The sequence below is a fragment of the Manis javanica genome, chromosome X (assembly GCF_040802235.1).
Source record: "Manis javanica isolate MJ-LG chromosome X, MJ_LKY, whole genome shotgun sequence".
Taxonomy (NCBI): Eukaryota; Metazoa; Chordata; class Mammalia; order Pholidota; family Manidae; genus Manis; species Manis javanica.
Genome location: NC_133174.1, coordinates 112,092,920 through 112,114,989, shown reverse-complemented (window position 1 = coordinate 112,114,989; position 22,070 = coordinate 112,092,920). Strand labels below are relative to the sequence as shown.

The 22,070-nt window shown below is 38.4% G+C and overlaps 1 protein-coding gene across 4 annotated transcripts in view; it reads left to right on the top strand.

Moving 5' to 3' along the window:
• The window catches only part of SLC25A14 (solute carrier family 25 member 14), a 36,149-nt gene extending 17,299 nt beyond the window's left edge, over positions 1-18,850 (top strand). For all 4 annotated transcript variants that reach the window (XM_073227319.1, XM_037016970.2, XM_017664743.3 and 1 more), the window contains 4 exons: positions 14,597-14,721; positions 15,491-15,626; positions 17,461-17,541; positions 18,598-18,850. In XM_073227319.1, coding sequence (XP_073083420.1) covers positions 14,597-14,721; positions 15,491-15,626; positions 17,461-17,541; positions 18,598-18,639 — 384 coding nt within the window. In that variant the 3' untranslated portion in view covers positions 18,640-18,850. The remainder of the gene's footprint in view (positions 1-14,596; positions 14,722-15,490; positions 15,627-17,460; positions 17,542-18,597) is intronic.
• Positions 18,851-22,070: the final 3,220 nt, after the last annotated feature.

The following is a 22,070-nucleotide window of genomic DNA, read 5'->3' as shown; positions in this document are numbered from 1 at the left end:
GCACATCCCTCCCTGTGCCCACCCCCCACATTATATATGCTAATCGTAATGCCACCTTTTTTCCCCCACCCTTATCTCTCCCTTCCCACCCATCCTCCCCAGTCCCTTTCCCTTTGGTAACTGTTAGACCATTCTTGGGTTCTGTGATTCTGCTGCTGATTTGTTCCTTCAGTTGTTTCTTTGTTCTTATACTCCACAGATAAGGGAAATCATTTGGTACTTGTCTTTCTCCGCCTGGCTTATTTCACTGAGTATAATACCCTCTAGCTCCATCCAAGTTGTTACAAATGGTAGGATTTGTTTTCTTCATATGACTGAATAATATTCCATTGTGTATGTGTACCACATCTTCTTTATCCATTCATCTACTGATGGGCACTTAGGTTGCTTCCAGTTCTTGGCTATTGTAAACAGTGCTGCGATAAACATAGGGGTGCATCTGTCTTTTTCAAACTGGGCTGCTGTATTCTTAGGGTAAATTCCTAGAAGTGGAATTCCTGGGTCAAGTGGTATTTCTATTTTGAGATTTTTGAGGAACCTCCATACTGCTTTCCACAATGGTTGAACTAATTTACATTCCCACCAGCAGTGTAGGAGGTTTCCTCTTTCTCCACATCCTCACCAACATTTGTTGTTATTTGTCTTTTGGATGGTGGTGATCCTTACCGGTGTGAGGTGATACCTAATTGTGGTTTTAATTTGCATTTCTCTGATGATTAGCGATGCGGAGCATCTTTTCATGTGTCTGTTGGCCATCTGAATTTCTTCTTTGGAGAAGTGTCTGTTCAGATCCTGTGCCTATTTTTTAATTGGATTATTTGCTTTTTGTTTGTTGAGGTGCATGAGCTCTTTATATATTTTGGATGTCAACCCTTTATCGGATATGTCATTAATGAATATAGTCTCCCATACTGTAGGATGTCTTTTTGTTCTATTGGTGGTGTCCTTTGCTGTACAGAAGCTTTTCAGCTTGATATAGTCCCACTTGTTCATTTTTGCTTTTGTTTCCCTTGCCTGGGGAGATATGTTCATGAAGACATTGCTCATGTTTATGTCCAAGAGATTTTTGCCTATGTTTTTCTCTAAGAGTTTTACAGTTTCATGACTTACATTCAAGTCTTTGATCCATTTTGAATCTACTTTGGTGTATGGGGTTAGACATTGATCCAGTTTCATTCTCTTGCATGTAGCTGTCCAGTTTTGCCAGCACCAGTTGTTGAAGAGGCAGTCATTTCCCAGTGTATGTCCATGGCTCCTTTATCTTATATTAATTGACCATATGTGTTTGGGTTAATATCTGGACTCTCTATTCTGTTCCACTGGTCTGTGGCTCTGTTCTTGTGCCAGTACCAAATTGTCTTGATTACTGTGGCTTTGTAGTAGAGCATGAAGTTGGGAAGCAAGATCTCCCCCACTTTATTCTTCCTTCTCAGGATTGCTTTGGCTATTTGGGGTCTTTTGTGGTTCCGTATGAATTTTAAAACTTTTTGTTGCAGTTTGCTAAAGAATGCTGTTGGTATTTCGAAAGGGATTGCATTGAAAGTGTAGATTCTTTTAGGCAGAATGGCCATTTTAACAATATTGATTCTCCTAGCCAAGAGCATGGGATGAGTTTCTATTTGTTAGTGTCTTCTTTAATTTCTCTTAAGAGTGTCTTGTAGTTGTCAAGGTGTAGGTCTTTTACTTCCTTGGTTAGATTTATTCCTAGGTATTTTATTCTTTTTGTTGCAATAGTGAATGGAATTGTTTTCCTGATTTCTCTTTCTGCTAGTCCATCATTAGTGTATAGGAAAGCAACAGATTTCTGTGTATTAATTTTGTATCCTGCAACTTTGCTGAATTCAGATATTAGTTCTAGTAGTTTTGGAGTGGAGACTTTAGGGTTTTTTATGTACAATATCATGTCATCTGCAAAAGTGACAGTTTGACTTCTTCTTTACCTGTCTGGATGCCTTGTATTTTTTTGTTTTGTCTGATTGCCGTGGCTAGGACCTCCAGTACTATGTTGAATAACAGTGGGGAGAGTGGGCATCCTGGTCTTCTTCCTGATCTTAGAGGAAAAGCTTTCGGGTTCTCACTGTTCAGTATGATGTTGGCTGTGGGTTTGTCATAATGGCCTTTATTATGTTGAGGTACTTGCCCTCTATACCCATTTTGTTGAGAGTTTTTATGAATGGCTGTTGAATATTGTTGAATGCTTTTTCAGCGTCTATGGAGATGATCATGTGATTTTTGTCCTTCTTTTTGTTGATGTGGTGGATGTTGTTGATGGATTTTTGAATGTTGTACCATCCTTGCATCCCTGTGATGAATCCCACTTGGTCATGGTGTATGATCCTCTTGATGTATTTTTAAATTCAGTTTGCTAATATTTTGTTGAGTATTTCTGCATCTATATTCATCAGGGATATTGGTCTGTAATTTTTTTTTTTGGTGGGGTCTTTGCCTGGTTTTGTTGTTAGAGTGATGCTGGCGTAATAGAATGAGTTTGAAAGTATTTCCAACTCTTCTATTTTTTGGAAAATTTCAAGGAGAATGGATATTATGTCTTCTCTATATGTCTGATAAAATTCAGCGGTAAATCCATCTGGCCTGGAGATTTTGTTTTTGGGTAGTTTTTTGATTACCAATTCAATTTTGTTGCTTGTATTTGGTCTCTTTAGATTTTTTGTTTCTTCCTTGGTCAGTCTTGGAAGGTTGTATTTTTCTAGGAAGTTGTCATTTCTTCTACGTTTTTCAGCTTGTTAGCATACAGATTTTCATAGTATTTTCGAATAATTCTTTGTATTTCTGTGGGGTCCGTCATGATTTTTCCTTTTTCATTTCTGTTTCTGTTGATGTGTGTAGATTCTCTTTTTCTCTCAGTAAGTCTGGCTAGGGGTTTATCTATTTTATTTTTTCAAAGAACCAGCTCTTGGTTTCATTGATTTTTTTTCTATTGTTTTATTTTTCTCAATTTTCTTTATTTCTTTGCTGATCTTTATTATGCCCCTCCTTCTTCTGACTTTGGGCCTGAACTGTTTTTCTTTTTCTGGTTTCAATAATTGTGACTTTAGACTTTTCATTTGGGATTGTTCTTCCTTCTTTAAATAGACCTGGATTGCTATATACTTTCTTCTTAGAACTGCCTTTGATGTGTCCCATGGAAATTGGGGCTTTGTGCTGTTGTTGTCATATGTCTCCATATATTGCTTGATCTGTTTTAACTTCGTCATTGATCCATTGATTATTTAGGAGCATGTTGTTAAGTTTCCATGTGTTTGTGAGCCTTTTTGTTTTCTTTGTACAATTTATTTCTAGCTTTGTATCTTTGTGATCTGAGAAATTTTTCGGTAGAATTTTAACCTGTTTTAATTTACTGAGGCTCTTTTTGTGTCCTAGTATGTGGTCTATTCTGGAAAATGTTCCATGTGCACTTGAGAAGAATGTATCCTGTTGCTTTTGGGTGTAGAGTTCTGTAGATGTCTGTTAGGTCCATCTGTTCTAGTGTGTTGTTCAGTGCCTCTGTGTCCTTACTTATTTTCTGTCTGGTGGATCTGTCCTTTGGAGTGAGTGGTGTGTTGAAGTCTCCTAGAATGAATGTACTGCATTCTATTTCCTACTTTAATTCTGTTAGTATTTGTTTCATATGTTGGTGCTCCTGTATTGGGTGCATATATATTTATAATGGTTATATCCTCTTGTTGGACTGCCCCCTTTATTGTTATGTAATGTCCTTCTGTATCTGTTGTTACTTTCTTTGTTTTGAAGTCTATTTTGTCTGATACAAGTACTGCAATATCTGCTTTTTTCTCCCTATTGTTTGCATGAAATATCTTTTTCCATCCCTTGACTTTTAGCCTGTGTATGTCTTTGGGTTTGAGTTGAGTCTCTTGCAAGCAGCATATAGATGGGTCTTGCTTTTTTATCCATTCTATTACTGTGTGTCTTTTGATTGGTGCATTCAGTCCATTTACATTTAGGGTGATTATCGATAGATATGTACTTATTGCCATTACAGGCTTTGGATTCGTGGGTACGAAAGGTTCAAGGTACCTTCTTTACTATCTAACCGTCTAACTTAACTCTCTTATTAAGCTATTGTAAACACAGTCTGATAATTCTTTATTTCTCTCCGTTCTTATTCCTCCTCCTCCATTCTTTACATGTTAGGTGTTTTATTCTGTACTCTTTTGTGTTTCCTTTGACTGCTTTTGTGAATAGTTGATTTTATTTTTTGCCTTTAGTTAGTATTTTGTTGGTCTGCTTTCTTTTGTGTGATTTTATTTTCTCTAGTGACATCTGTTTAGCCTTGGAGTGCTTCCATCTAGAGCAGTTCCTTTAAAATATCCTGTAGAGGTGGTTTGTGGGAGGCAAAGTCCCTCAACTTTTGCTTATCTGGGAATTGTTTAATCCCTCCTTCATATTTAAATGATAATCATGCTGGATACAATATTCTTGGTTCAAGGCCCTTCTGTTTCTTTGCATTAAATATATCATGCCATTCTCTTTTGGCTTGTAAGGTTTCTGTTCAGAGGTCTGATGATAGCCCGATGGGTTTTCCTTTGTAGGTGATCTTTTTTCTCTCTCTGGCTGCCTTTAATACTCTGTCCTTGTCCTTGATCTTTGCTGTTTTAATTATTATATATCTTGGTGTTGTCCTCCTTGGGTCCCTTCTGTTGGGAGATCTGTGGCTTCCATGGCATGAGAGACTATTTCCTCCCCCAGTTTGGTGAAGTTTTTAGCAATTATTTCTTCAAAGACACTTTCTATCCCTTTTTTTTCTTCTTCTGCTGGAACCTGTATAATGTGAATATTGTTCTGTTTAGATTGGTCACACAGTAATCTTAATATTCTTTATTCCTCGAGATCCTTTTATCTCTCTCTGCCTCAGTTTCTCTGCATTCTTGTTCTTTGAATTCTATTCCATTAACAGTCTCTTGCACCTCATCCAGTCTGCTGTTCAATCCTTCCAGAGACTGTGTCATTTCTGTAATCTCCCTCCTGACTTCATCCCTTAGCTATTGCATGCATATTTCTCTGCAGATCTATCAGCATGGTTATAACCTTTATTTTGAATTCTTTTTCCAGAAGATTGGTTATATCTATCTACCCAGGCCCTCTCTCAGATGTTGTCTGGGTGATTCTCGACTGGATCATCTTCTGCCTTTTCATGATGATAGAGGTAGTCTTAGGCAGGTGGCGCATGTGTCAGCTGCGAGAACAAAGTTCCTTCCTGCTTGCTGGTTGCCTTGCCCTTCTCTGCTGCCTGTGTCAGTTACCTGCGCACCGGGCACAGTCTCCCAGTTAATTCTCTAAATTGCTGTGGGTGGGGCAGCCCTCAGGGTAGCCCAGAGCCCTGCCAGGAGTGGCAGGATTGCTGGGTGTGTTCTCCTGCAAGAACAGCACCCCTTCCCGCCTTGCCCCGGCCTCCTCTGTCTGTGCCCAGCAGCTCTGCGCCAGTGGCAGCCTCTGGGTGTGGCCTGGGTAGCTTTGCGCTGGGAGGACGCTCCAGGTGGTTGCTGTGTTCGCGGCTGCTTGACCGCTGTTGCAGGCAGCACCAGCCAGGGGAACAAATGGCCAGCTGGTTATCTCTGTGAGGGGCTTCAGGGCTGCGTTGCTGCCCAGGGGATTTGGGTGCCTGAAGTTCCTCAGGATTCCCAGCCTGCTGGGGTGAGTGTGCTGGGACGATTCCGTCTAGCTCTTATGCCCCTGTTCCTTGAAGACTTTCAAAAAGCACTTGCTTTTGTCCCAGGGGAGCCGGCTGCGGGGACCCACTCGCAGATTTTACTTTTCCATTTCTCTAATATCCAGAGTGCCATGCAGTGTGTGTTTGTGCTCCTGGTGCAGATTTCTAGGGCTGGTTATTTAGCATTCCTGTGCTTCCACTCCCTCCCCACTCTGGCTCCTTTCCTCCCGCCGGTGAGCTGTGGTGAGGGGAGTGCTTGGGTCCTGCCAGGTCACGGCTTTGTATCTTACCCCCTTCGTAAGATGCTGAGTTCTTGCAGATGTAGATGTACCATGGCTGTTGTACTGTATCTTCTGGTCTCTCTGTTAGGCGTAGTTGTATTTGTTTTATTTTCAAATATATATATGGTTTTGGGAGGAGATTTCCACTGCCCTACTCACGCCGCCATCTTGGCTCCTCCCTACATCAATCTCCTGGTTTTTTATATGTTGACAACTATATCAACTTTCCAGAAACAATGTATAGACCACACGAAACATATCTGTGGCCTGAATTTGACCTGTGGCCTTCAGTTTGTGGCCTTTTGTTTCACCAAGGTAGTCTTATGTGAAGGTCATCTTCTGACAAAGTTGAGCAAGTGTGGAAGTATCAGAAGAGGAAGTCACTGAAGGCACTGTTGGCCAGCCAGCCTAATCAGCAGAATGAGACATCTCTTGATGGCAGTAAAGCTACATCAATTCCACTTTATAAATTGAGTGTATAAATTTAGCGCTGACTGAATACATTAATTTAACAGGTGTCCCAGAAAGCAGATGTCCCTATTGTATGTTTTTTTTCCATTTTAAATGATATTTAGACCTATTATAAAAATAAAACATTCATTGGGCATTTTTTTAAATATAGAAAAGCAAAAAATGTAAATAAACTTTTCTGTTATTCTAATCCCAGAGAAAGAAAAGTATTTTGGTATGTCCCTCTAATCCTTTACAAAAATTTGGTGTGTATGTGTATACCTTTTCCCCTAACATTAGAAGAATACTATATAGAATTTTATGTCTTGCCTTCTTTAATGTTATAAGCATTTTCTTGGGTCATTAATATTCCTCAAAAACATGAACTTTAATGCTGTAGCAGTCCTGTGTCATAACGTGAACTGTGATAGGAATATTGTGCTAGTGAGTGACACATGGTAGTATTACCACAGGAGGACTTGGAAGAAGGGACCCTTTTCCTTGGCCCTCTGTCTGGCTGCATCATTACCTTTGCTGTCATCCACGTGTATCCTTTCTGCCCATCCTAGAATTCCATGAATTAAACTTGGAAGCTCTCCACTCCACACTGGCTTTTGCTTAATGGTTTTATTTTATTATTTATAACATCTTTATTGGGATAATTCACATACCACAAAATTCACCACTTTAAAGTGTACAATGTAATGTTTTTTAGTATATTCACAGACTTGTGGAGCTGTCACCACTAAGTTTAGAACATTTTCATCACCACAAAAGAAACCTCATATCCAATGACAGTCATTTCCCATATCTCTCAGCCCTTCCAGCCCTACACAACCACAAATCTACTTTCTGTCTCTTTAGATTTGCCAATTCCAGCATCTCATATAAGTGGATCATATGATATGTGACATTTTTGACTGTTTTTTTTTCATTTAGTGGAATGTTTTCAAGTTTCATCTGTTTTAACAGATGAAATATATTAATACATCATTTCTTTATATGGCTGAATGATTTCATAACACATTTTGTTTATCCTTTCAATTAATAAGTGTTTGGGTTATTTGTACTTTTTGGCTGCAATGAATGGTGCTGTTATGAGCATTGATGTACATTTTTGCATGAGTATATATTTTCATTTCTCTTGGGTATATATTTAGGTGTGAAATTGCTGGGTCTATAATACTATGTTTAACTTTTTGAGGAATTGCCAAAGTTTTTTCTACAGCAGCAGCTCCATATTACCTTCCCACAAGCAGTATATAAGGATTCCAGTTTTACCACATCCTCACCACTTCTTTTTTTATTATTATAACCATCCTAGTAGGTGTGTAGTGTCATGTCATTGTTGTTTTGAGTTGCCTTCCCTAATGACTGATCATGTTGAGTATCTTTTCATGTGCCTATTGGCCATTTGTGTATCTTGTTTTGGGTAATGTCTATTCAGATCTTCTGCCCATTTTTAATTGGGTGATTTGTCTTTTTATTGTGTTATAAGTGTTCTTTATATATTCTGGATACTAGTCCTTTATCAGATATATGACTTGCAAATATTTTCTCACATTGTATGTATTGTCTTCACTTTCTCTTTAATTTTTAAAAAATTTGGTATCATTAATCTACAATTACATGAGCAACATTATGGTTACTAGACTTCCCCCATCATCACGTCCCCACCACATACCCTATTAGAGTCACTGTCCATCAGCATAGTAAGATGCTATAGAATCACTGCTTGTCTTCTCTATGTTGTACACGCCTCGCATGCCCCTCCCACATTATGTCTGCTAATTGTGATGCCTCTTTTTCCCCCTTATCCCTCCCTTCCCACCCACCCTCCCCAGTCCCTTTCCCTTTGGTAACTATTCATCCATTCATGGGTTCTGTGAGTCTGCTACTGTTTTGTTCCTTCAGTTTTTTTCTTTGTTCTTGTACTCCACAGATGAGTGAAATCATTTGATACTTGTCTTTTTCTGCCAGGCTTATTTCACTGAGCATAATATTCTCTAGCTCCATCTATGTTGTTGTAAATGGTAGGATTTGTTTTCTTCTTATGACTGAATAATACTCCATTGTGTATATGTACCACTTCTTTATCCATTCATCCACTGATAGACACTTATGTTGCTTCCATTTTTTGGCTGTTGTAAATACTGCTGCGATAAACATAGGGGTGCATATGTCTTTCTCAAACTGGGCCACTGCATTCTTAGGGTAAATTCCTAGGAGTGGAATTCCTGGGTCAAATGGTATTTCTATTTTTAGTTTTTTGAGGAACCTCCATACTGCTTCCCACAATGGTTGAACTAATTTACATTCCCACCAGCAGTGCAGGGGGGTTCCCCTTTCTTCACATCCTCGCCAACATTTGTTGTTATTTGTCTTTTGGATGGTGGTGATCCTTACTGGTGTGAGCTGATATCTCATTGTGGTTTTAATTTGCATTTCTCTGATGATTAGCGATGTGGAGCATCTTTTCATGTGACTGCTGGTCATCTGAATTTCTTCTTTGGAGAAGTGTCTGTTCAGCTCCTCTACCCATTTTTTAACTGGCTTATTTGCTTTCTGTTTGTTGAGGTGCATGAGCTCTTTATATATTTTGGATGTCAACCCTTTATCGGATATGTCATTTGTGAATATATTCTCCCATAGTGTAGGATGTCTTTCTGTTCTATTGGTGGTGTCCTTTGCTGTACAGAAGGTTTTCAGCTTGATATAGTCCCACTTGATCATATTTGCTTTTGTTTCCCTTGCTGGGAGAGATATGTTCATGAAGACATTGCTCATTTTAATGTCCAAGAGATTTTAGCTTATGTTTTTTTCTAAGAGTTTTATGGTTTCATGACTTACATTCAGGTCTTTCATCCATTTCAAATTTACTTTTGTGTATGGGGTTAGACAATGATCCAGTTTCATTCTCTTACATGTAGCTGTCCAGTTTTGCCAACACCAGCTGTTGAAGAGGGTGTCATTTCCCCATTGTTTATCCATGGCTCCTTTATTGTATATTTAATTGACCATATATGTTTGGGTGAATATCTGGACTCTCTATTCTGTTTCACTGGTCTGGGGCCTGTTCTTGTGCCAGTACCAAATTGTCTTGGTTACTGTGGCTTTGTAGTAGAGCATGAAGTTGGGAAGTGAGATCCCCCCTGCTTTATTCTTCCTTCTCAGGATTGCTTTGGCTGTTCGGGGTCTTTTGTTGTTCCATATGAATTTTACAACTATTTGTTCCAGTTTGTTGAAGAATGCTGTTGGTATTTTGAAAGGGATTGCATTGAATCTGTAGAATGCTTTAGGCAGGATGGCCATTTTAACAATATTGATTCTTCCTAGCCAAGAGCATGCAATGAGTTTCCATTTGTTAGTGTCCTCTTTAATTTCTCTTAAGAGTGTCTTATAGTTTTCAGGGTGTAGGTCTTTCACTTCCTTGGTTAGGTTTATTCCTAGGTATTTTATTATTTTTGATGCAATTGTGAATAGAGTTGTTTTCCTGATTTCTCTTTCTGCTAGTCCATCGTTAGTGTATAGGAAAGCAACAGATTTCTGTGTATTAATTTTGTATCCTGCAACTTTGCTGAATTCAGATATTAGTTCTAGTAGTTTTGGAGTAGAGTCCTTTAGGGTTTTTTATGTACAATATCATGTCATCTGCAAATAGTGACAGTTTGATGTCTTTACCAATCTGGATGGTTTGTATTTCTTTGTTTTGTCTGATTGCTGTGGCTAGGACCTCCAGTACTATGTTGAATAACAGTGGGGAGAGTGGGCATCCTTGTCTTGTTCCTGATCTTAGAGGAAAAGCTTTCAGGTTCTCACTGTTAAGTATGATGTTGGCTGTGGGTTTGTCATATATGGCCTTTATTATGTTGAGGTACTTGCCCTCTATACCCATTTTGTTGATAGTGAATGGCTGTTGAATTTTGTCAAATGTTTTTTCAGCATCTGTGGAGATTATCATGTGGTTTTTGTCCTTTTTGTTGATGTGGTGGATGATGTTGATGGATTTTCTAATGTTTTACCATCCTTGCATCCCTGTGATGAATCCCACTTGTTCATGGTGTATGATCCTTTTGATGTATTTTTGAATTCGGTTTGTCAGTATTTTGTTGAGTATTTTTGCATGCATGTTCATCAGTGATATTGGTCTGTATTTTCTTTTTTTGTGGAGTCTTTGCCTGGTTTTGATATTAGAGTTATGCTGGCTTCATAGAATGAGTTTGGAAGTATTCTGTACTCTTCTATTTTTCGGAAAACTTTAAGAAGAATGGGTGTTATGTCTTCTCTATATTTCTGATAAAACTCAGCGAAGAATCCGTCTGGACTGGGGTTTTGTTCTTGGGTAGTTTTTTGATTAGTGATTCAATTTCATTGCTGGTAATTGTTCTGTTTACATATTCTGTTTCTTCCTTGGTCAGTCTTGAAAGGTCGTATTTTTCTAGGAAGTTGTTCATTTCTTCTAGGTTATCCAGCTTGTTACCATATAGATTTTCATAGTATACTTTAATAATTCTTGTATTTTGTGGGGTCCATCATGGTTTTTCCTTTCTCATTTCTGATTCTGTTGATGTGAGTAGATTCTCTTTTTCTCTTAATAAGTCTGGCTAGGGGTTTATCTGTTTTGTTTATTTTCTAAAAGAACCAGCTCTTGGTTTCATTGATTTTTTTCTATTGTTTAATTCTTCTCAATTTTATTTATTTCTTCTCTTACCTTTATTTTGTCACTCCTTCTGCTGACCTTGGGCCTCATTTGTTCTTCTTTTTCCATTTTCAATAATTATGACTTTATAGGCTATTCATTTGGGATTGTTCTTCCTTTTTTAAATAGGCCTGGATTGCTATATACTTTCCTCTTAGAACTGCCTTCGCAGCTTCCTAGTGAAGTTGGGGCGTTGTGCTGTTATCCTTTGTCTCCATATATTGCTTGATCTCTGTTCTAATTTGGTCATTGATCCATTGATTATTTATTTAGGAGCATGTTGTTAAGCCTCCATGTGTTTGTGAGCCTTTTTGCTTTCTTTGTACTGTTTATTTCTAGTTTTATACCTTTATGATCTGAGAAGTTGGTTGTTAGAATTTCAATCTTTTTAAATTTACTGAAGCTCTTTTTGTGTCCTAGTATGTGGTCTGTTCTGGAAAATGTTCCATGTGCATTTGAGAAGAATGTGTATTCTGCTGCTTTTGGGTGTAGAGTTCTGTAGATGTCTGTTAGGTCCATATGTTCTAGTGTGTTGTTCAGTGCCTCTGTGTCCTTACTTATTTTCTGTCTGGTGTATCTGTCCTTTGGAGTGAGTGGTGTGTTGAAGTTTCCTAAAATGAATGCATTGCTTTCTATTTCCTCCTTTAATTCTGTTAGTATTTGTTTCACATCTGTCGGTGCTCCTGTATTGGGTGCATAGATAATTATAATGGTTATATCTTCTTGTTGGACTGCCCCCTTTATCATTATGTAATGTCCTTCTGTATCTGTTGTTGCTTTCTTTGTTTTGAAGTCTATTTTGTCTGATACAAGTACTGCAACACCTGCTTTTTTCTCCTTATTGTTTGCACGAAGTATCTTTTTCCATCCCTTCATTTTTAGTCTGTATATGTCTTTGGGTTTGAGTTGAGTCTCTTGTAAGCAGCATATAGATGGGTCTTGCTTTTTTAATCCATTCTATTACTGTGTGTCTTTTGATTGGTGCATTCAGTCCATTTACATTTAGGGTGATTATTGATAGATATGTACTTATTGCCATTGCAGGCTTTGGATTCATGGTTACCAAAGGTTCAAGGTACCTTCTTTACTATCTAAGCGTGTAACTTAACTCTCTTATTAAGCTATTATAAACATAGTATGATGATTCTTTATTTCTCTCTCTTCTTATTCTTCCTCCTACATTCTTTATATGTTAGGTGTTTTATTCTGTACTCTTTTGTGTTTCCTTTGACTGCTTTTGTGGATTGTTGATTTTATTTTTTGCCTTTAGTTAGTATTTGGTTGGTCTACTTTCTTTGCTGTGATTTTGTTTTCTCTAGTGAGATCTATTTAGCCTTAGGAGTGCTTCTATCTAGAGCAGTCCCTTTAAAATATCCTGTAGTGGTGGTTTGCTTGAGGCAAATTCCATCAACTTTTGCTTGTCTGGAAATTGTTTAATCCATCCTTCATATTTAAATGATAGTCATGCTGGGTACAGTATTTTTGGTTCACAGCCCTTCTGTTTCTTTGCATTAAATATATCATGCCATTCTCTTCTGGCTTGTAAGGTTTCTGTTGAGAAGTTTGATGATAGCCTGATGGGTTTTCCTTTGTAGATGATCTTTTTTCTCTCTCTGGCTGCCTTTAATACTCTGTCCTTGTCTTTGATCTTTGCCATTTTAATTATTATATGTCTTGGTGTTGTCCTCCTTGGGTCCCTTGTGTTGCGAGATCTGTGGGCTTTCATGTTCTGAGAGACTATTTCCTTTCCCAGTTTGTGGATGTTTTCCACAATTATTTCTTTGAAGACACTTTCTACCCATTTTTCTCTCTCTTCTTCTTCTGGTACTCCTATAATGTGAATATTGTTCCATTTGGGTTGGTTACACAGTTCTGTTAATATTCTTTCATTCCTGGAGATCCTTTTATCTCTCTCTGACTCAGCTTCTCTGTATTCCTGTTCTCTGATTTCTATTCCATTAACAGCCTCTTGCACCTCGTCCAGTCTGCTCTTAAGACCTTTTGTTGATTGTTTCATTTCTGTTATCTCCCTCCTGGCTTCATCCCTTAGCTCTTGCATATTTCTCTGCTGGTCCATCAACATGGTTATGACTTTTATTTTGAATTCTTTTTCAGGAAGATTGGTTATATCTATCTCACCACTCCCTCTCTCTGGGGTTGTTTGAGTGTTTTTTGACTGGACCAGATTCTTCTGCCTTTTCATGGCAATAGAAGTGGTCACAGGCAAGTGATGCATGTGTCAGCTAGGAGAACAAAGTCCGTTCCTGCTTGCTGGTCACCCTTGCCATTCTTGGTTGCCTGTGCTATTTACCCACACACAGGGTGCAGTCTTTGGTATAATCTTCTGAGCTGCCCTGAGTGGGGCTTCCCTTGGGATAGCCTAGGGTCCTGCCGGGTGGTTACACATGTGCCAGTTGTGTTCTCCTGCAAGAATGGTGCCCCTTCATGCCTTCCGGACCTTGCTCTGGCTTCTTCTGTCTGTACCCAGCAGTTGCACACTGGCAGCAGCCTCTGGGCCTTTCCCGTTTTGCTGCGTGCTGGGAGAAGACTCTGGTTGCTGTGGGCAGTTCTGTTCTCTGGCTGCTCAGCAGCTGTGGTGGGTCAGCTGATTTGCTTCTAGCACTGGCTGGGGGTAATGAATGGCTGGCTGCTTATCACCGTGAGGGTCTTCTTGGCTGCGTTACCCCCCAGGGGGTTAGGGCGCCTGAAGTTCCTTAAGATTCCCAGCCTGCTAGGCTGAGTGTGCTGGGATGATTTTGTCCAGCTTTTAATCCCTTGTCCCTTTAAGACTTTTAAAAAGCACTCGCTTTTCTTTTGTCCCAGAGGATCCAGCTGTGGGGACCCACTTGCAGTCTCCGTCTCGGATTTTACTTTTCTGTTTCTCTAATATCTAGTACACCATGTGATGTGTGTCTGTGCTCCTGGTGCAGATTACTAGGGCTGGTTATTTAGTCCTGTGCTTCCACTCCCTCCCCATTCTGATTCTTTTCCTCCTGCTGGCGAGCTGGGGTTGGGGGAGTGCTCAGGTCCCACCAGGTCATGGCTTTGTATCTTACCCTTTTCGTGAGATGCTGAGTTCTCTCAGATGTAAACATAGCCTGGCTGTGGTACTGTATTTTCTGGTCTCTCTTTTAGGAATAGTTGTATTTGTTGTATTTTCAAAAATATATATGGTTTTGGGAGGAGATTTCCGCCACCTTACTCATGCCACCATCTTCAGCCCCCTCCGTCTTCACTTTGTTGATGATTCCTTTGCATCACAAAAATGTTTAATTGTGAAATCCAGCTTATCTATTTTCTTTTGCTGCTTGTGTTTTGGATGTCATATTGGTGATTTTATTTGTGTTCCAGTATTAGTCATTGCTTTGATAGAGTAATCTTTGTACTTCAGCTAGATTTGTCTGTCACTTAACTCTCAGTCTGTTTTGTTCACATTAGACTATTATGTCTAAATATTTATATATTACTTTGATATCTAATTTCAGTTATGTTTTTTAGGGTGTTGTCCCAACTGCTCAGCGGGCTGCTATTGTTGTGGGAGTAGAGCTACCTGTCTATGATATTACAAAGAAGCACTTAATATTGTCAGGAGTGATGAGAGACACAATTTTAACTCACTTTGTGTAAGTATGATAGGTTTTGTTCATTCCATATTTCCAGTATTTTAAGCACAAAAAGCATCTTTCATTGAAGTCCTCATGTAGAATTGATAACAGGTACAAATGACGTGAATACCCTGTGTGTCTTATCACCAGAACTTGAAGCCTTCTGATACATGTAGAGAGATCCCAGATGCTATGGGCACTTTGGTACCTGGGGGTAGTATCTTATACAGAAGCCTGTTGGAAATCTGGAGGGTTTGCATTTGTTCACATACAACCTCTGTATCTAATAAGTCATCTTTTATTTGTTTAGGTTAATTTTGGGTCAGAAAGCAAACTTTTCTCAATGAGAGTAAAAAAAAGGGTGAAATTTTATATGGCCTGTGTAATGAACCCACAGTATTGTGCTGAAGACTGGTATTAATTTTATCCTATATTTTCTGCATCCAGCAACTTTTATTATATTTTCTACTCAGATGCATTTGGTATATGATGCTGTAGTTTGAAAAACTGACAGAACTAATAGATGATAGATGGCATTTTCTGTTTAGAGATCTTGCTAGACTTAAAAAAAAGACGGTTGAGTTTCAGATTGAAAAGTGAAGGGAACAACTTTTGAACGTTGTCCCTTTAGAAAAGATTTCGTTTCTCTTTAGATTGCAATGAAAGGGCAAGTGCCAGGTATTCTCTGATGGGTCTGACTCACTCTACATTTGTGTTTGGCCTAATTTGTGTTTACTGGGCAGAGGTGGAAGTGGGGCAGTCTATCTTTTAAAGTTTTCATCTTTAGTTCCAGCTTTACTTGTGGCTTGGCTGGGGCTTTGGCTTCCAATCCAGTTGATGTAGTTCGAACTCGCATGATGAACCAGAGGGCAATTGTTGGACATGTGGACCTCTACAAGGGCACTTTGGATGGTATTTTAAAGGTAAGCATACTGTGGGCTTGGTTTGCATTTTTTATTTTCTTTGATGTCGCAGCTCTTCTTTCAGTTCTTATTCTTAGTTGTTGCATATCATTCTGAAGATGGAAGAATCATTATGTATATTTGTAGTAGCTTTTCAAAGTAATTCCCAGGTAGAAAAGCTACCTCATTGGCAATCTGCTGATGCATAGTTGTCTTTAATCTTACTTTTCTAATTTGAATGCTTGAGACTGTAGATACTGTTATCAATAGCATCATGTAGAATTATTGATAGAAAGAACTTAACGTATCCCACATTTGCCTGCTTCAGACAAGATAGAGACCCTGAAATAGAAAATCTGGTACTCATTTTAGGTCAGCATTATACTATTGTTCACACTTGGACTTTGATCACTTTTTGCTATGTTATGTTTGTAGGGAGCTGAATATCACAAATGTTTTTTATAATCACCGATGATAATACTTCTACAAAAAACAAATTTGGGGCTAAAATACGATATTACTGTATATTTTCTTTGCTGTTACCATTTTAGTTTAAGAACTATTTATTATCTAACAGGCACCATTTTAGTAGGTACAGACAAATTATAGTGTACTGAAGCTGTGCAAACACAGCTTGATAAGTGATAAACTCAAGAATCTATGGGAGGAAATTTTAGTTCAATTTCTGAAGTTTGGAATACTCTCCCTGTAGATGGTGGCATCTTGAAGAATAATAGCTCACATCTGTTGAGTGCTTTGCTGTGTATCAGGAACTGTCCTAATGAGACTTAAATGTTTTCATTCATTTAATCCTCATCATTATTCTATGAGGTAGATACTGAAGCACTGAGAGCTTAGCTGACCTGCCGAAGGTTTCACAGTTAGTTAAGTGGGAGAGCTCAGATTTCAACTCAGACGATTTGGCCTCAAACCAACATTCTTAATCTCTACACTAAGGTACCTTTCTCATATTGGCAGCTAAGGGTTAATTAGGTTATAAAGTATATTGAGCGCTATGCTGAGGTGCTTAGATTTTGTTTTTTTACTTGAATGGGAAGATGTTGAAAGATTTTAATCAGGTGAGATTTGCATATTAAATAGATGACTCTGGCTTCATCTTAGAAGACTCTTAGAGTAAACTAAGCAGGAGGCAATGAGGGCCTGAATTTGAGCATGGTAGTGAGGATATAGAGGGTGGGATAGAGTTGAGAATAATTGATAAGTCTACAGGATTTGGTTGACTGAGTATGGAGAAGTGTGGGAAAAAGGAGGTGTCAAAGATAACTTCCCAGTTTTTGGCTTTGGTAACCATATCGTGACACCCATTGTGTGCCTCTCTTTATGACATGGCAGCTGGCTTCCTCCAGAGTGAATGATCCAAGACAGAACAAGGGAGAGGCCTTATTATATATAAAATGTCTTCTATAACATACCATTAGAGGTGATGTACATTCACTATTGCCATATTCTATTGGTGACACAGGCCAATCCTGATATGTCGTGGGAGGGGCAACACAAGGGTGTGAGTAACTGGAGGTAGCTTTTATGGGTGACCATCTTGGAGGCTGGCTACTACAGATATTTTCTCTCTCTTGTTTACTATTATTACTGTTATCCCAGCATTAAGAAGAGTACCTTGCATATGACAGGTGCTTAGGAAATGTTTATCAAATGAGCGAATGGGTGGATTTAGATTACATAATAACTCAAAATCAGTGTCTTTAGAAAAAAAGACCATTCATGGGGCCATAAGTTGTTGGGGAGGGGCATAGAAGGTGAGTACTAAAATAAAAGTAATTGTGAGATGTAAATAGTAAGGGGAATTCATTCTTTTTTGATTATATCCTTCCCTCAGATGTGGAAACATGAGGGCTTTTTTGCACTCTATAAAGGATTTTGGCCAAACTGGCTTCGACTTGGACCATGGAACATCATTGTATCCTTTTAGAACATGAAAATAAAGCAAGTTCTTCAGGTTCCCAGGTAATTTTAGGCTATGGGAAGGAAATTTGATTATTGAAACCTTTAGGCAAGTGAAAAGCTCAAGCATTCTAATGGTGACCATTGAAGATGGAACTAAGTACAGAAATGCTTTCTGTTGGAGTTTAATACAAACTGAAGGGACTAGAAAAGATATGCTACTAGAAAAGATATGTTCCTTCTTTTCCTCTTTAAAACAAAACAGAATACCAACCAACAAACAAATCTGAAAGGGTCTATGAAGTTTTTCAGAACCCTCCTGGGAGATGCCCACAAGAAAGTTCATGCTGAGGTGGTCCATATTTCCTATCCCTAACTATAGGACCAGAATAGCTGAAGAAATAATAATACAACAGAAAACACTCACAGGGCAGAGGAATCCACAGCCACATTGGGCTTTTCCTCGTGGGTGAATCTCCTTCCTTTAGCTGTGTTTTAGTGCCTCCTATGTGCAGAGCCATAAATTGGATACTTTGTGTGGTGTTTTGTGTAAAGTGGTGAGAACTGCAGGTATGAAAAGTAATTCCCTACCCTTGTGGAGTCTAGTGTATAGGTTGAGGGGGGTAGTATCCCTCTCTCCTTGGGGTTGCTCTGATAATAACATAATGTGTGTAAACAATTACTCTGGCACTGAATTATGTGCTGTCATTTATGTTTGTGTGTGTGTGTGTATGTGTGTGGCCTGTTTGCCCCTGAAGACTATGTATCTAACAAGCTTGTAACACTAATGTCTGTTTATATATTTTATCTCTCTCTCTCTCTATATATATATATATGTATATGTATACACACACACACATATATATTTGTTTTAATCTGTTTATATTGCTAAATGTCAATGATCATAGCAGGTACATGGTGGGCACTCAATACATGCTTGATTTGCTAGGTATTTTCAAAAACATTTACAAGCAAATGCAACTTAGAGTAGCACAGACTAAGTTCCTCAGTTTAAGAGAATGCAGTAAGCTTTCATCATTAACCCAGTGTTCTTCCATGACTTACTCTTCAGTTTTTTATTACATACGAGCAGCTCAAGAGGCTTCAAATCTAAGGACTGAATCGTATGTGAGCCAAGCCCTGCCAACCTTTCTACTCTGTTTCCTTTTTCTGTGTTCTAATGTATTTTGACAAAGTTGTAAGTGTTCACTGAACCATTGGTCTCCTAAGGGCCTCCTGATGGAAGAACAGTAGGATGGCTCAAAATTGTTCATGTGTATGTGTTACCATATTAAATTTTCCCTGAGAGGAAGTATTAACTTTGAGACTCTGGCCCCTGATTGGTATCTTCTGTGAAGATGGATACTGATGGATGACACTCAAAATGGCCTTCTTTTCAAATGTGGGTTAAGTGTAGTTGGTTAGCTCCAGACGTGGGCTAGAGTGAAAGGCATAGGCCAGGGAAGTTACTTCTATGCATGTTACAGACCTCGGTTCTCACTAAAGTATTTATGGCAAAATCACTTTGGCTTTATCTTCATTTACTGTTTTTTCCTTTGCCAGCTCTTTAAGTTACATTCTCCAGAAAGTGGTAAAGAGAAGGTGACTGAAATTGAGTCTGGACTCTTAAAACACATGTATGGGAATAGACTAAATGCATTGGGCTTTCCCACTACCATTAGTTGTCATAATGCCACTCTCTTGTAAACATCAGGCAAGTGGTTCTTTCTTGTGAATGAATAAAACAAGTGGCTCATTTGGAAGTTTCTACAGATAAAATGCTAAAAGAGGCATAAAATAGAATCCCGTCTCCAGGGTTCTAATTGTCTTATCTGACTACTTCCTATATTGGAACAGTGCCTGCCCATCGTAGGCACTCAAATATTTGTGGAATGAATAGCTTAGTTCTTCATCTTTATCTATTATTTATTTGTTCAACAAAGATTTATTGTGTGTCTCCTATGTCCTAGATGCTGGGAATATAAAACTAAGTTATGACATAGTCTCTGTTTTTGAAGCTCAAATTATAGTAGGAGAAACAGACATGTAAGTATGTAATTATAGTAGGTGCTAAGTACTGTGGGAGAAATGAACTGTTGTGGAAGCATAGAGGAGGGGACAGGCAGTTACCTAGGGGATTAGCCAAAAGTTTCATAGTGGAGGTGACATTTTTGCTAAAAAGAAAATGTTACCTATAGATAAGTCAGGGAAGGACATTCCAGGTAGGGGGAAGGGGGAAAGTTCAGTGTGCCTAAAATTCAGGGTAGTAAGTTTCAATGCCACGTGAGGCAGAGTTGCTAGAGATCTTGTGAAGATACAGGTTTTTGTATCCCATCGCCTGAGATCCTAACCTTATCTGGGGCAAAGGCATTTGCTTTTGTTACAGGTAGGGGGATGGGGGAAAGATCAGCGTGGCCAAATTTCAGGGTGGTGGGTTTCAGTGCCACGTGAGGCAGAATTGCTGGAGATCTTGTGAAAATATAGATTCTTGTATCCCATTGCCTGAGTTCCTAAACTTATCTGGGGCAGAGGCATTTGCTTTTGTTACAGGCACTTGACACGGGTGGTCCTCAGGCTACACTTTTAAGAAGCACTTGTAAAGAAATGCAGGTTAGAATGAAAGGAAGTAAGAATAGTGTGGCCCAAAGGGTCGAATTATGAAGGGTCCCTATATGCCATAAGAAAGAATTTGACTTTTATCCTGGAGGGAGGGGCAGGCAAAAGAAGCTTCAAATCCCAGCTTTTATTTTTTTAGGAAGAAAACCTACTGTGGAGGACAACCTGGAAGGAAGTAGCCTCCAAAATGTTAAAACCTACTGAGAACTACTCCCCTTTATGTGCAGGTAGACATGGGGTCCAAAAAAACTAAAAAAAAAAAAAAATTATCCTAAGTCACAGCCAGGTTGTGGTAAATTTGAGAATGTATTTAATTGAATTTCTTCTGTCTCACTCCACTACCCCACAATGCCTTCTTAGGTGTCAGTCTGAAGTACTACCTTTTACAAATTAATTTTGATGTTAAATTTTAAAAGTTTTAGGTTAGAGCAAAATTGTGAGGAAGATACAGAGATTTCCCATTTACCCCCTACCAATACATACACAGAGCTTCCCCCTAACCCCATCACAATTCCTCACCAGGGTAATTCATTTGTTATAATCAGTGAATATACAATGGTACATCATTATCACCCCAAATCCATCATTTACATTAGGATTTATTCTTGGTGTTATACATTCTATGGATTTGGACAAATGTATGCATAATGACATGTATCCACCATTATAGTACCATACAGAATAGTTTCACAGCCCTAAAAATCCTCTGTGCAGCCCCTATTCATTCTTCCCTCTCCCTGAACCCCTGGCAACCACTGATCCTTTTGCTGTCTCTGCAGTTTTGCCTTTTCCTGAGTATCATATAATTGGAATTATACAGTATGTACTCTTTTCAGACTGGCTGCTTTCACTTAGTAATATGTACTTAGTTCCTCCATGTCTTTTGATGGCTTTATAGTTCATTTTCTTTTTTGGATATACCACAGGATATTTTTCCATTCACCTACAGAAGGATGTCTTGGTTGCTTCCAGTTTTTGACAATTATGAATGAAGCTGCTATAAACTTTCACGTGCAAGTTTTGGTGTGGACACAGTTTTCAGCTCATTTGGGTAAATACTAAGGAGTGTAGTTGTTGAATCGTGTGGTAAGAATATGTTTAAATTTTTTAAGAAATTGCCAAACTGTCTTCCAAAGTGACTCTACCATTTTGCATTTACTCCAGCACTGAATTCCCACCACCCATTTCTCCACATCCTTGTCAGCTTCTCTTGTCAGTCTTTTGGACTTTGGCCATTCTTATAGGTGTGTAGTGGTAGCTCATTGTTTATATTTATTTTTAAGATGATTGTGCCAATAAGATATGCATTCCCAAATAGATGAGCAAAATGGAAGCTATTTTTCCCAATGGTATAGACTGAAAGGTAGTTTCTTAAAGGGTTTACATGTATTGGAAATTGGCTTTCATTCACTTTAGTTTAAATGTTCCTTCAAGAGAAACCATCCTTTGATTTCCTCTCTATCAATGTAAACTTTCTTCATAATTTCTTACATCATGAATTTATAACCATATTACTATTGTATGATTATTTGATTAATATCTATACCCCATCAGTCTGTAAGCTCCATAAAAATAGGGATTCTGTCTATTTTGTTTACTGCTGTGTTCTCAGTGCCTAGCAGTTATGTATGCTTGGTAAATATTAAATAAGTTGATCTGTGTCCAAAAAATTCTGATAAAATGCCTAAAACAGCAAAGATTCAGCAAATACTCTGGGATTTAAGTGGAATGAAATTAAATTTTGTATTATTAGATAATGATGAGATACTATATAAAGAATAGGTTTAAGAGGAAATGGAGGTGCTTGGGGAAGATCATTCTTTCAAGAAACACCCTTGCCTTATGAATCTTATAGTCTAAGAAGTGATACATAATAAAAAGATGAAAGAGTGAAATATATAGTGTATTGGGTGGTGATAAATACTTTAT